The sequence below is a fragment of the Porites lutea genome, chromosome 9, assembly GCF_958299795.1.
Source record: "Porites lutea chromosome 9, jaPorLute2.1, whole genome shotgun sequence".
Taxonomy (NCBI): domain Eukaryota; kingdom Metazoa; phylum Cnidaria; class Anthozoa; order Scleractinia; family Poritidae; genus Porites; species Porites lutea.
The window spans coordinates 2902091-2915205 of record NC_133209.1 but is presented as its reverse complement, the minus strand read 5'-3'; the positions used below and the strand labels follow the sequence as shown (position 1 = coordinate 2915205).

At 40.8% G+C, this 13115-nt stretch overlaps 2 protein-coding genes across 2 annotated transcripts in view; both read left to right on the top strand.

Moving 5' to 3' along the window:
• LOC140947237 (THO complex subunit 2-like) overlaps window positions 1-6189 on the top strand; it is a 29298-nt gene extending 23109 nt beyond the window's left edge. The window contains exons 38-47 of the mRNA XM_073396296.1: window positions 14-187; window positions 345-497; window positions 777-1039; window positions 1665-1711; window positions 2192-2242; window positions 2774-2851; window positions 3545-3667; window positions 4243-4353; window positions 4832-4899; window positions 5715-6189. Of these exons, the coding sequence (XP_073252397.1) occupies window positions 14-187; window positions 345-497; window positions 777-1039; window positions 1665-1711; window positions 2192-2242; window positions 2774-2851; window positions 3545-3667; window positions 4243-4353; window positions 4832-4899; window positions 5715-5751 (1105 nt within the window). The 3' untranslated portion in view covers window positions 5752-6189. The remainder of the gene's footprint in view (window positions 1-13; window positions 188-344; window positions 498-776; window positions 1040-1664; window positions 1712-2191; window positions 2243-2773; window positions 2852-3544; window positions 3668-4242; window positions 4354-4831; window positions 4900-5714) is intronic.
• A 1439-nt stretch (window positions 6190-7628) lies between these two features.
• Window positions 7629-13066, top strand: LOC140948514 (fibroblast growth factor 1-like). Its single transcript, XM_073397759.1, has 6 exons — window positions 7629-7741; window positions 8661-8706; window positions 8931-9026; window positions 9720-9811; window positions 11316-11419; window positions 12799-13066. The coding sequence occupies exons 3-6, from the start codon at window positions 8950-8952 to the stop codon at window positions 12991-12993; spliced, it is 468 nt and encodes a 155-aa protein (XP_073253860.1). The 5' UTR covers window positions 7629-7741; window positions 8661-8706; window positions 8931-8949; the 3' UTR covers window positions 12994-13066.
• The last annotated feature ends 49 nt before the right edge of the window (window positions 13067-13115 follow it).

The following is a 13115-nucleotide window of genomic DNA, read 5'->3' as shown; positions in this document are numbered from 1 at the left end:
TCTTCTTTTCCAGTCCTAGCGCGACCAAGAGCGAAGGTGTTTCTTCGTCTCAGGAAAAGACCGCCGGCAAATCCAGTACAGGGTCATCCGGTAGCAAACCATCAGGGACCAGTACCCCTAGCGGCACATCCTCTTCACGGTCAGGTGCGAACGCTGAGTCGCCAAGCAGGAACGCAGCTGGGAACAAGTAAGATGGTTTTATTAAACAAAAGCGGGAAAACTCAGTTAGTTAAATTTCATCTTATTTACCCTATAAACAGCATCCTTTCTTTGCACTTTCCTTCTGAGTGTCTATTAAACTCCAATAAACGATGACTTCAAATCGCATTTTAATGTCATTACAGATCTTCAAACACAAGCGGCAGCTCCAGCCAGCAGGCTTCTAGGACGTCCGCAGCTAATGCGACCTCTAAGGGGACAAAAACTCCAACGAACGTCAAAACAGAAGGGACCACCAATGGAAATGATGTTTCTGTCAGCAAAAAATCGGACAGTAGGTGTGTGAGTCATGTATTGTAATAGCAAAGAGCATTTGAAGATGCTTTTGTCTTGGCTATCGACTGCAAAACATTGCACGTGCTGATGTAACACACGTGAATTCTCTGCTATTGCCCTAGCCGTAAACGATAAAAAGTTGGAAAAGAAGATTATTTTTCCTGGAATGTAACGTTTTCAATCACAGCCTTACCATGCAAATATCTCTCTTTTTCATCAAGAGAATAAACAAATGGAGTAAACCGCTTTTTTCTTTGCATTTCTCTTAAAATATTTCACAGTAAACAAAAGAATAAAGAAAAGGAGAAAGACAAGGAACAGAACGACAAACCCAAGGAAAAGGTAAAGAGCGAAAAAGCAGAGAAAGTAAAAGAACCGAAAACGAAGGACAAAGAGAAGGAACGAAGTAAAAGTAAGGAGAAAGAAGTGAAGGATAAAGTGAAAGAGCGAGTCAAGGAGAAGGACAGAGAAAGGTCTGGCAGTAAAAGTAAACATTCTTCGCCTTCAGTGCCCGAGTCACCCAAAGATGGCGAATACGAGAAAGGTACTGCTCTTAAAGCTGCATTAAGCGGTTGTTTAGTGTCACCAGACGTGTGATTGCGATAGAAGATTTCGCGCCAATCATGAGTGAGACCAAAACCAATCATGTCTCGCGGCCGGTAGGCGTTTTCCCGCCCTTGACTTCAAGTTTCTTGAAACAGATCTGGATTCAATTTCTGATTGGTTTACTGGTATTTTTGCGTTTCCTGATTGGCTAGAGTAATAACCTTGAACTGAAAAAGCGTTTTTGTTATGTTCATGTTTGTTCTCGGGCTTTCACTTCTTGTTCTGGTCTCCTCCTCCTCGTTTTCTTCAGTATTCCAGCTAGGCTTTATTCAGTCAGTAAAACAAGTTTAAATAACACTCAAATCACTCAAATACTGCATCTTGCTCGCAAAACTGAATCCGAATTCGAGTCTTGCGTTACGAGACCGAATCCGAAATTCTGTTTGCTTTCAAAGATTTGTCTTTCTTAGAAGTAATTTCACTGGAGAACTCTCAGAAATCTTGAGCCATCTTTTCAAGCAATTTAGTTGCGTATTTCCATCTTTCGTATATTGAGGTACATCAATAGAGGTGACTGCCTGAGTAATGCAGTAGATAATTGTTTAATTCTACTTTTTTCTCAGAGGCGAAGCGCCGCAGACTCGAAGGAATGTCTTCTCCTTCTTCTCAGGTACGTCTCACTACTCGGTCTTTTTAAAATGCATGTTCACGTGAAAGTCCTAATTAGAATACCATGAAAGGTTCTAATTGAAAATTATCGGCCTCCTTTCACTCTTCGGTAACTCTCGGATATTCGTTGTCCAAAAACGTGATGTTAACGGCGAAGCTTCCAAAGGAACGTGCGCCAAACGTTTCTTTTAATATGGTTTTGCAAGTCATAATAAAATGGTTTCAGTTTTTTGTTGAATTACAATATTTGCGACATGTTACAAGAAGTTGCTCCGAAGAAAAGTCTTTCCCGCACTCACTTAAGGTATTAGTAATCGTCTCTTTCGCTAAGATATGTAGGGGGAAAAGTGCTGTGATTCTGTATGGAAAGTACTCTAGAGATTCTTGCTTTTTCGGTGATCGACCAATTTACAGAGGGACTACTTGACTGAATTGCTTGAGAATGCTGTAAGTGTTACAATGTCATTTTTTATTTTTGCAGGAGAGCTCTCCAGCGCGGCTGGGGGGCGGCCACGAGTCTGACTCGTTTAAAGTGAGTGTTCCGGTTGACTAAACTAATGAAATTCTTAAGCAATTGAGCTACATTTTTCACACAAAATATATTGTAAATCGAGATTACTGATGCTGAATTCCCTGTATTCATGGCGTCCTCGAATCGTTTTATCATATCACTTCTGTAGTTATCTTAATTTAATGACTTTGCTGAATTTTCTAGCCGCCATGTTGGGACTTGACTCTGAAGTCGATCCCCCTGGGTAAATCTGTATTTGTCCTGCACGCATTTTAACGGAAAACATGACGGTGGACCTTGGAGGCGCAGTCTCTGTACAGCCTCGACCCGTAATAATCGTCGACACGGGTGGGCGATTTTCTTCCCCTCCTCCTGCCCCTTAAGCGACTGTCACGCAGGCTATCCGGCTTGGTAGAGCGATCCCCAGTTTTTGAGTTGTCTTCAGTATGGATGTCGAACATCATATCAAGCTAGTTTCATGTAAATCATTTACAAGTTACCACGTTTGCAGGTAGTTTATTTTGTTTATTGGTTTGTTTTTTCACATTTTAGAGTCCCGAATCTCAGGAAAGAAAATCGAAAGTTGTGGAATATGAAAAGGAAAAGACGTCAAAATCAGATAGAAAACGGGTATGTTTTGCTCCCATAGAGTGGTTTTCGTTTGAGTGTCGTAAAACCAAAACCAAAGTAATTACTCTGGCCAATCACATAGGACACAGACAATACATTGAACCAATCAAAACTCGAAGTAATTACATGTGGCTGACGCAAAGCGCGGGAAAATGCATGCGAGCGCGTCACAATTGGCTTTGGTTTTACTTCTGATTGGATGAAAAGGTGGCGCGAATCTTTTAAGCCAATCGCATCGTGTAGAAAGTGCAAAACCAATTACTTTTCGACACTCAAATGAAAACCGCTCTATACCATCTGCCTCTTCATCATTTCGCATTCTCTCCATGTAATTTTTCCTAATAATATCCTTGCTTAACTTTTTAACTCCCAGAAGTGATCTGCATGTAACTTCTCCTTGTAATATCAATACATTGTCCGGCAGACAGGTGATGAGAATAGGCTAATGTATCAGCTAGAGGATGTTATCTTGATACAACCCCAAATTCTCTTAAATAATTTACAAGGAAATTATAGGCAGCTGGAAAGGAGAATTACTAGTAAGATCTTTGGAGTGAAAGGCTAAATCAATCGTAACGTGGTCATGGGCTCAAAGGAAATGATCGTCAAGTAGAAAAATGCTTGATTTTTTAAAGAAATTCGCCTCATTAGCTTCCTCTTCTCTTTTTTTGACTGTCTCCTCTTTTATTGTAGTCGTCGTTAGAACCCGCTGAAGGCAAAGACGCTAAAAGACGAAAAGAGGACGGAGACGCCATTGTTGTTTCCAAGACGTCAAATTCGCACGGTTCTGAAAATAAAGTCAAAGTCAAGAGCGAGGTGGGCAGAATTCACAAGTTAATGTTACTGTTAAACTACCACTGGAGCGCTTCTGGTGGGCGTTACCCTAATACAGACAGTCCTCTCGTAGTCATAGAAGACACCTGCCTTTTGTTTGCTGTGATATTGAAGGCAAAAGTTTTCTCTTCTGCGTGGTTAAAAGATGTGCAAAATTTCTGTAAAAAATGCTAGTGTACGTAATTCAGGCTTAGGTTAGTTTTTGTTCTTATCAAAGAGTACCTAGATTGAACAAAGTTGTGAATCTGCTTAATCGTTCCATGTCGTGTTTGGTCAACATCAATATTAATAGCTACCAAAGCCTTTCCTTAATGTGAAAAATGATCTATATCCGCTCTGGATTACCTTAAACTTAGGCAGCAATTGTCAATAAAGCAGCAATCTTAGATAAAGAAGAACAGAATATGGGACTCAAGTTAAATTTGGCCGTAAAGTTTTATTTTATTAACATTTAAAATAGTTTTAGGTGTAAAAAAGTGATATCGTTTGTGACATTGATATCGATGCTCTAGGCTGGGATACAAACGAAATTGCGTATTTCTTACGTTTAAATACAGGATAAACCAAAGGTAAAACTTGTACGAAAAACAGCATCAGATGCTTCTCCTCCAGTGAAAAAAGAGAAGGACAAGGATAAAGAAAAGGAAGTCAAAACCTCGAGTAAAAAGGTAACGAGAACAACGCCATGTCTAGACCGGGGAAGAATATTGTTATTGATGTTGAAGGAAAATATGGACGAGGTTGAAATTTATGTCAAACGCCGTAAAAATGGTAGTTAACCCTTTAAACCCTAAGATCAAAATTTGAATTCTCATTTGTTGCCTCATTCATTTCCTGCAGAAGTAGTGGGAAGAAGTTGATAACATATCAAGCAATCTTATGTGATCATGTCCGTAATTCTCATGACCACTCTGTTTTACAAAGCATTGATATTACAAGGAGAAATTTGATGCTGATCACTCTTAGGGCTCAAAGGGTTAAAATGGTAGTTCCTTAGTGGTGCCCCCCCCCCCCCCCCCCCCTCCTAAGAAGAATCCTGGATTCGCCCCTGTATTCCATGTGTTTTTAGGGTTAATTTAAAGTCAGTAGTAGAAAATAATCTTGTCGTAGCCCCTTTAATTGCGTTTTGACGTCTTTTTATTGCAGAAAGAGTCTCGTCGTGAACTTGAAGTCAAAGAGGCTGAACTGAAAGAGGATGAACGACCCAAAAAACAATATCCTTTTACTCCTTTTATTCTTCCCTTGGTGCTTTTTAGTCACGTTCGTACTCATTAACTTCTGGGTCTATACACGAGAGTTGTGTGGGATGTAAACTAGTCTACGAAGTGTTAAGAGTATTATCCAAATCAGTCTGTCTCACTTATCGGTGGCTGGTTCACACTGAACCGTTAATCCTGTTTCCCTTTAATATTGTATAGTTTTGCAGTCTTTCCCTATCTCTCAGACTTAAGGCTAGCCTAAGAAAACAATCGACGCCACAACTGGTTTCCCGACGAATTGACAGTCTGACGAATGAGCGCAGGAATTCCATACTGACGACGCGACACTACCCAGATCTGTGTAGTGCTTCTGATTCGTCATGGCGCGAGGGAAACTTGCTTCAGCCAATCAGAAGCACCACGTAGATCAGGGCGGTGATACGTCATCAGCAGTGTGGAATTTCTGCCCTCATTTCCGCAGATGTCATTTTGCTGGGAAACCTTTGTTGGCGTTGGGAAATTTCAGTTGTTTTCTCTGACTTTAAGGCGCTGTTTACATGGAGGTGGGGGACCTGAGGCAGGTGAGGTAACCCGCCTGTCCACATAATCTCTCATAATGTCACGTTACCTATCATGTTAACGGGTTACCCCACCTAAGCGGGTTACCTCACCTTCATGGGGTTCCCCAACTCCATGTAAAGAGGCCCTCAGGCGGGAAATAGTTTCATTTTCATGTGACCTCGAAGAAGCCAATGAAAGAGTGAGCTGTTGAGGTGAAAATTCCAGCAGCTTGATAATTTTTGGTGTGACTTTTCCTTGACTCTTCTTACTCATTCTAGATCAGCATCAAAAAGTCGAAGAACGTGAGCTAATACCTCTGCCATAGATGTCTATTTGACCATCGGTGTGCACTCGCGTTAACACGAAGCTCTGTAATGGAGAAAATTGGGCAAAGTTCTTCAACCTTTCGCTGCGAAGTAAACCCTCTTTTTTAAGGTTACATTTCCAAGCAAAGACGTGAAAACTATAGGTTTTATTTCTCCCCATTCTCAGCACCTATTGAGCTGAATCGATGTTCAAAACCAGGCTGTTGGGTCATTGTGTTTTATGTTTTTCCAATAACGGAACCGCTGAGCGTGAAACGATCGGGCTATTTCTGGACTAGTAGCTGTTATAATTATTTTATTTAATTTAACGTTTTATTCTCAAAATGTTCGCTCATGAAATGCTGTTTTTGTAGATCGGTAACTATTAAAACGTCACCACAAAACAATAGAATGGAATAAATTTCTACTTTGTACAGTAGTAGATGTTGTATTGCTTTAGTGAGTATTTCCTAAATCTGACTATTTCTCTATTGTTGTCTTTGTGAGGATAAGTAGAATTTGCGTCACCGTCGAAGCGTTAAAAGCCTCGTTGCACCAGCACGGTTTTCGAACACTTAAACGACTAAGGAACATTTTTTTTTCAAGGAATCTTGCTCCTGTACAAAAACTGACGTCAGTGGATCATGCTCGATGATCTGGTGTTGATGTGGAGAGAAAACATCTCCTAATGGTCTGGGAAACTTTGACAGTGGGTGCAGAGAACCATGGGAAGAAACCAAAGTCGTTTTGTTTTGTCTATGTTTTCAATTGTTCACTTGTGTAAACCAGCGCCCAGCTGCCAGAAGCGTTACATTGTTGATCCGTTTTTTTGCCTCGAGGTGTCAAGCGAACGCGGTCCGGAGTCGCCATTCACTGCTTGTAGTTTCAGACTATTGCTTCCTTTCTAGTCAGTCCCTACTGGACGTTCTGAAAAAGAACGCGTAGATGTTGCAGTTAATTTTTTAATTTTTTATCTCAGGTAATTTTTATTTTTCCTTTGTTTCAACTTCATTAGCATAGATTACCATACGCAAAAACAAAAGAACAGCAAAAATTACTGGAGGTAACAAATTCATTACAGTAACTGTAAGCTAAGTTAAGCTTTTCCTACCTGTCAGTTTTCCTTATAAAATAGCCGTAAAACATCACCTGCCTTGGTGTAGAAGTCTTGACAATATTTCCCGGCTTTCTTTTCTTAATTCCAGCCTATGAATTAGCAGGCTCGAAATCCGCCGCTCCGCTCATTTCCTGGTGGCAATCGAGTCTAATATATAAGTTGTATGTACTGTGCAGTTTTAACCCCTTTTAACTCTTAACCAACCTGTAATTTTCAAAGGCGTTTGTTTCGTTGGTGGTAATAACTTTTGAGAAATTAAAAACTTTGGGAAAGTAGGGTAGGGATAACTTTGAAACTAAAAATACTCGAGTTTTTATTCCCGGCCAAACCCGTTACTCGTAAGATCCCGGTTTTGAGATAAGTTTTAGGCGTTCTCTATCTACCATCAAGAAGGTTTGAGGTTTGAAATGACTAGTCTCGCTCCCTGCTATGATTGTCTATTCGCCTATTAAATTAGTACTTTAAGGCCTAACAGAGAACAGCGTAAAATTTTTCCTTGTTATTGCAATGCTTTATAAAACAGTGTAGTCATGAGTATTACGAAAAGGACATGATTTTTGACAATAATTTAAAATCTTCTCCCCACAACTTCTACAGGAAATGTATTGGGTCAGCGAATAATAATTTTAAAACTTTGCTGTAAGGATTTAAGCTGGGCGGATATGAAAAGCTCACCAGGTGTGCGGAAGTTCTTGACTTTTAAAATTATTTTCACTTTGTTATACGCCTGGGGTGAGACCTCTTCACCCGTGTAGGGCTATTTTAAATCGCTGCGGGCTAGGAAGCCTTTAAAGATGACTTACTACTGAGAGGGCAAATCACAATTCCGAATACTTGTTTGCATTAAAGCCAAAGCTGAACAAGTTTTTGTCAGGTAAGTTAGCAACGTTTTGAACCTCGTATTAATTTGTTGCCCAAAAGCAGAATTCTATAGTTAATTCTGGTCCCTTTTCACGCCAGCTTTTGTAAATTAGAACACGTATTTCTGGTTTCGTCTTTTTGGTAGCTGATGGTCTTCCATAAGCCGCCGTGTACATGTAAATATGACTATAAACTCACAATCAAAGTTTGTCGTGTTCAGTTTGGACGATGTATGCATTGTAAGCACAAAAGGCATAAACGCAATACGAAGCAAAGAGATTTCGTTTCCGAAATTGTTTGCTGAGCTTTTAAAACTAGGCTTGTTTGATAGTACATAGCCTTGCCTCGATAGCTAAGCTTTTCTCGCCAGCTTCTTGCTAGACTAAAAACCACCTGTTATACACAGCGTTCAACGAACTTCACTTTCGTCCACACGGAAGCCTGTCAGAATGTGAGTTAAAAGACACTTTCACTCTACTGTTCATGCAGGAATCTCTGCCAATACATTGCAAACTACATAAAAGTGGTCGCAACTTGAGATTGTCGATTTTAAGAATGGGCTCCCCAAAGCGACCACGTGCTAAACCTATTGAGGGCCATATCGCTTACAGGGAGCGTTTTTGCGAAACGCTTGACGTATGTTGTTTAAGTTACCAATATATTCAGGTGAAAACCATTATATCCATTTAGTCTATTTTTTTGTCATAACGTTCGAAATTAACTTACTCGCTTATATTTTACGCGTAAATTTGATCAAGAAGTAAATGCCTTTGTCATTGAAGAGTTGACTGCGTAGTCCCTTACAAAAAACAGGGAGTAATTCACAACAAGGGTCTTGATCACTTGCAGGATTGGTCGCATGCGCGAGCTTTTCGTTATAGAACGTGAGTCATTGTTTAAATTCACAATTTTATTTTAATTTTATTAACTAGAGCTGGGCGTTTATCAGAGTGGTTGCAAGGACAGCTTCGACTGTTGGTAAGTAACCATGAGCGTAACGTCAACCAGTTTATTCTTATTGGGAAGTATGTCTCAAAGAACGCACCCTAAACCACAGTGAGTGCAAAATTGAGGGCCCCGCCCTACTCCTTAGCCAAGGCTCAGTTACCAATATATACCAACGACAGCCTTGTTACATTCAAATCAAACATCAGACAAAACATGCTAATCAATGTTATTGACTTTTCTTGTCTCGGGTTTAGATGAACATCTAAACGAATCATGTTTATGGGCAATTTGTACCCTTCAGCACTTCGGCGCACGTGTACTTTGGAAAGTAATAAGCACGACTCGGGGCGGTAAGTCAACTTTTTTCTCCATGCTAAATGTTGATCAATTCTAAGTGATTTCGCGAAGCCCTTATCTATTATTTGCCCACTTCGAACGGTTTGGTTAAGGTTCATGTATTCAACCCAAGAACAAAAGGGGTGGTGGCCAGCCAGCCACTCAGTAAGTTAGCCGAAATAACGCTTTGACAGTCAGTCTGACGGCGAGTGAGTTAGTAACAGTAACAGTCGTCTCCAGTCATCGCAGTAAAAGAACAAGGGAGAAAATTATAGGCCTTCAAATCTCTTCGACGACGACATGTTTGTACCCTGGTGACATTTGAAAAAATTTTGGTCGGTAAAATAAATCGTTGGCTCTAAAAGTGGCTTCCTGTTAACAGATTTTTTTGCCAAACAAACAAAATTTTGGGATCAATAAATTTAGGCTTCTGGGGAAACCTACCCCTCCCCTAAGCTAGCATTAGCACTTACTTCTCACGTTGGGCAAAATGATGGCTTGGGGGGGGGGGGGGGGGGGGTAGGTGGGCTGTTTCCCAGAGACCTAAATTGTTCCAAATTTTGCTCAGTGCGAACAGGGCCTTATCAGAATCAAAAGGTCAGACAGTCCAGCAGGCCAGTCGATCAATCTGACAAGTTGAAAGTTTAAAGGCAGACAGTCGATCAACCTGAACCGTTCGGAGATTTTTTTGTTTCTTTGGTTTTCAGAAGGCGCATACTTTACTGTGTAAACGGACAATACTTGGAAATTGCTGACAACGGTCACGTGAGAGGTACAAGTGACAAGCGCAGTCCATACGGTAATGGGGAGATATAGCATTTAGAGAGCTTAAGCAACCGCGGAGAAGGCGGAACGAGAACTTGCGTCGAAAAAGCTGAAATTGGTCATATGAGCGATACAACAACACTACACGTGTCCCGCACGTGCGTCACACTTTTCGATACATTTCCCTCACATCCACTGAATGACTACAACCGGAAACTTCCTAAAACGACGTTTTGTAGAGAACGTGAACACACGTAGCCTCCCACGCAGACGTTTTTAGGGGAGCTCGTTTGTGGGGAGGGATGAAAAACGAGCTCCCCTAAAAACGCCTGCGTGGGAGACTGGAACACACGACGATGAATTTTCCTTTCTCTGTTTCAAAGAACGCAAATTCATTTTTCTCGTCAGGTTCACACGGCCGTTATAGTCGTGGTTGCTTACGCTAGACTACAACGACAATGTCAGAGAATGCCAAGTTTTATGAGCAAAACCACAGCTCTGAACGTGCATCACTTCTTTCGGTATATTAATTTATCGTCATCTTTCGTAACAAAGACGTGAAGAGAGAAAGCGAAAGAGCACTTCAATGTGTGTGATGCAACTTATTTAACTGAGATAAATTCAAGCACTATTTAATGGAAACCCATGTCCCCTACCTGGGCAGCGGGAGTGGGGTACTCGCTATATTGGCCTTTACTGGCAGGCTCTGCCCGAAAGGGGCACCTTTTCAGACTTTAGGTTTATGAAAGGGTAGGGATTTGACTTTCTGAAGTATATGAAAAGGTTGGGAAATCTGTCATTGCACTCTATGAAAGACCCAAAAGGGCTGACATATAGAAATTATGGCTGTGAAAAAGTGGAGAAAACGTTCTGGTTTTGTGCTTTATTTAAATTTTAACGACAGTGCATTTACAGCAGTTAGAGCGATTTTCGTATGACTTTGAAAAATGGTTTCGGTAGGTGTTCATTATTTGTTTTATCAGCCAATGGATGAAAAGATCAAAACATGGACTCTTTGTTTTCCCCCCAAAGAAAACCCTATTACGGAGAAGGTATCGTTCGATTGGCCAATCGTGTTGCAGTATAACGTCAAAGCAAGGTACCAATTGATTTCAAGAAAGTTCTCGGGCATGATTTTTTTTCACCCGAACGTTCGCTTAACCAACCAAAAGCCACGCGCGTTTGTCAGATCTGTTCGATAAACCAATCAAATCGCACTATTTCCGTTCGTTTGTTGTTTCTGTTTTGTTCGCGCGTTTTCATTTCAACTATACGAAAATCGCTCTAAAAGAATGCAAAATTTTAAACTAGGTGTGTGAAAGGGGTACCATTTTTCAATAGATGGTACCTTTTCTTTCAAGAATGGTGTGTAAAAGGCTAAGGGGTTGAATTTCGGGGCGGAGCCTCCCCGTACAAAACTTTGTTACGTACCCACCGGGGTCTCCTATAGCCCATGGTTGGGGTTGAAAGAAGGAATTCTGGGAAGGGTGTGATCTGCACATAACTCAACGTCATATGCCTTTTGTTTGATTGTTTAGCCGTGCTAGAACTTGCGCCAGTAGCAAGAGACCTCATCCACATAAAAGGTGTTCACACTGGATTCTATCTCGCAGTAAACAAACATGGCCACGTTTACACCACGGTACGTTTTACGGTTAAAATGTTCTCCGCTTTCGAGGGCAGAGATAAGAAAGGGATTCTCTCTAACTTTCAAGCTTGAGGGCTGAACCCAAATCAGTTCTTCTTTTCATTATTTCACAAAATGTAATTTGAGGTTTTGAGTACTTAGGATTATAAAGGGTGTAAATCCAGGAGGGAAAAATATCTACAGACCAGTAGGGTCCGCTAGGTGTCCTATGGGGTTTTCCGTGAAGACAAAGTTTACCCTAAAATTGATTTAAACGGTAAAGCATTGTTTGCATGGTAGCCACTCGAAAAAGAGGGAGAGGGGGAAAAAATCAATTCGCGCTGTCACGCACCCGTAGTGTCCTACAACCTCCTAACAGTCTATTGTAAGTAGGTTTGATTCTCAGAGAATTTACCATTGGTCGTGTTTTCGTAAGTATTGTGTTAACTCGATTTAACGCCGCCCCCAATCAGAAGAATGCAACCTTTTCTTCGAAGATTATAGGGAAAAATCTCGGTACAACTTAGACTACGAGCAGTCTCTCTTGTTTCTTAGTTCCCCCTGGCGGATCACGCGAGACACACAAATGACCGTGCGCGTGCACTTCCCTAGTCTCCCTCGCAGCCGTTTTTGGATGTCACGCAACGCTCCCCCAAGAGGGAGAGCGTTGCGTGACATCCAAAAAACGGCTACGAGGGAGAGTAGTACTTCCCTTGCTAAATCTGAAAAAAAGAGAGAGACTACTCGCAGTCTAGGTACAATTTGGCCATTGACACTATCCAGACAATTACAAAAAAGCGAGACACGGGAAATTTAAACATCTTTCTGTTTTACATAATTTTCACAAATGATTCATCGTAATTGTCTCAGTGATTTACAGTGCGACTCCTCGAACCGGGGCACTTGGAAGAAGATTGTCCAATCAGGGATTTCTGAAAACGAAAGATTCTCAAGTTTTTCGGCAGACGGACCAATAAAATTCAAGATTCATCTATGCAACCGTTGAAATCTTCAAAACCGATTGAACTAATCTGACCTCTCAGGAAGCAGCCCTCAAATATATGAACGTTATTGGCCAGCTTGCCTACTACCGTAAAAATCTTTTGTTCTTAGAAATCGTTATGATTGGACCATCTTCTTCCAAGTGCCCTGGTTAGAGCAGTCGCACTGTAAGAGATGTGATTTTCAAATAAACGCCGCCTCGGGAACACTAAAAAATCTTATAAACGCTCCGGCTCTTCATCGGTAATTACGTTTTCCGTTTAGGCCTTTTTTATGTCTTAAATCATGAATTTTGAGTCAGCTGGACATTCTGTACCCGCCGATTTCAGGGTGCCAGTTAGCGACGGTGTTTTCAGTTAAACTTTTGTTTTTTTTTTTCGTGTCTCGAACAGGAAACGATAAACGAAGAATGTATCTTCAGGGAAAAGTTGACAAGAAACTTTTACGACAAATACTGTTCATACAAACACAGTCAAAAGGATCTGGCACTAGGAGTAATGAGGACCGGGGCAGCAGTCATCGCCTCAAAAATGACGGGCTCATACAAAGAATACGAAAATCAATTTATTACAAAGAAACTCTTTTAATCTATTTCATTTACAAGGTAATTCTTTATGGTGTAAGTTATTCCTTTTTACACGAAATTTTAAAGTTTTGTTCCACTGTCTTTATTATTACATGTTATTACTCCGTTTAGGAGATTCTGCTA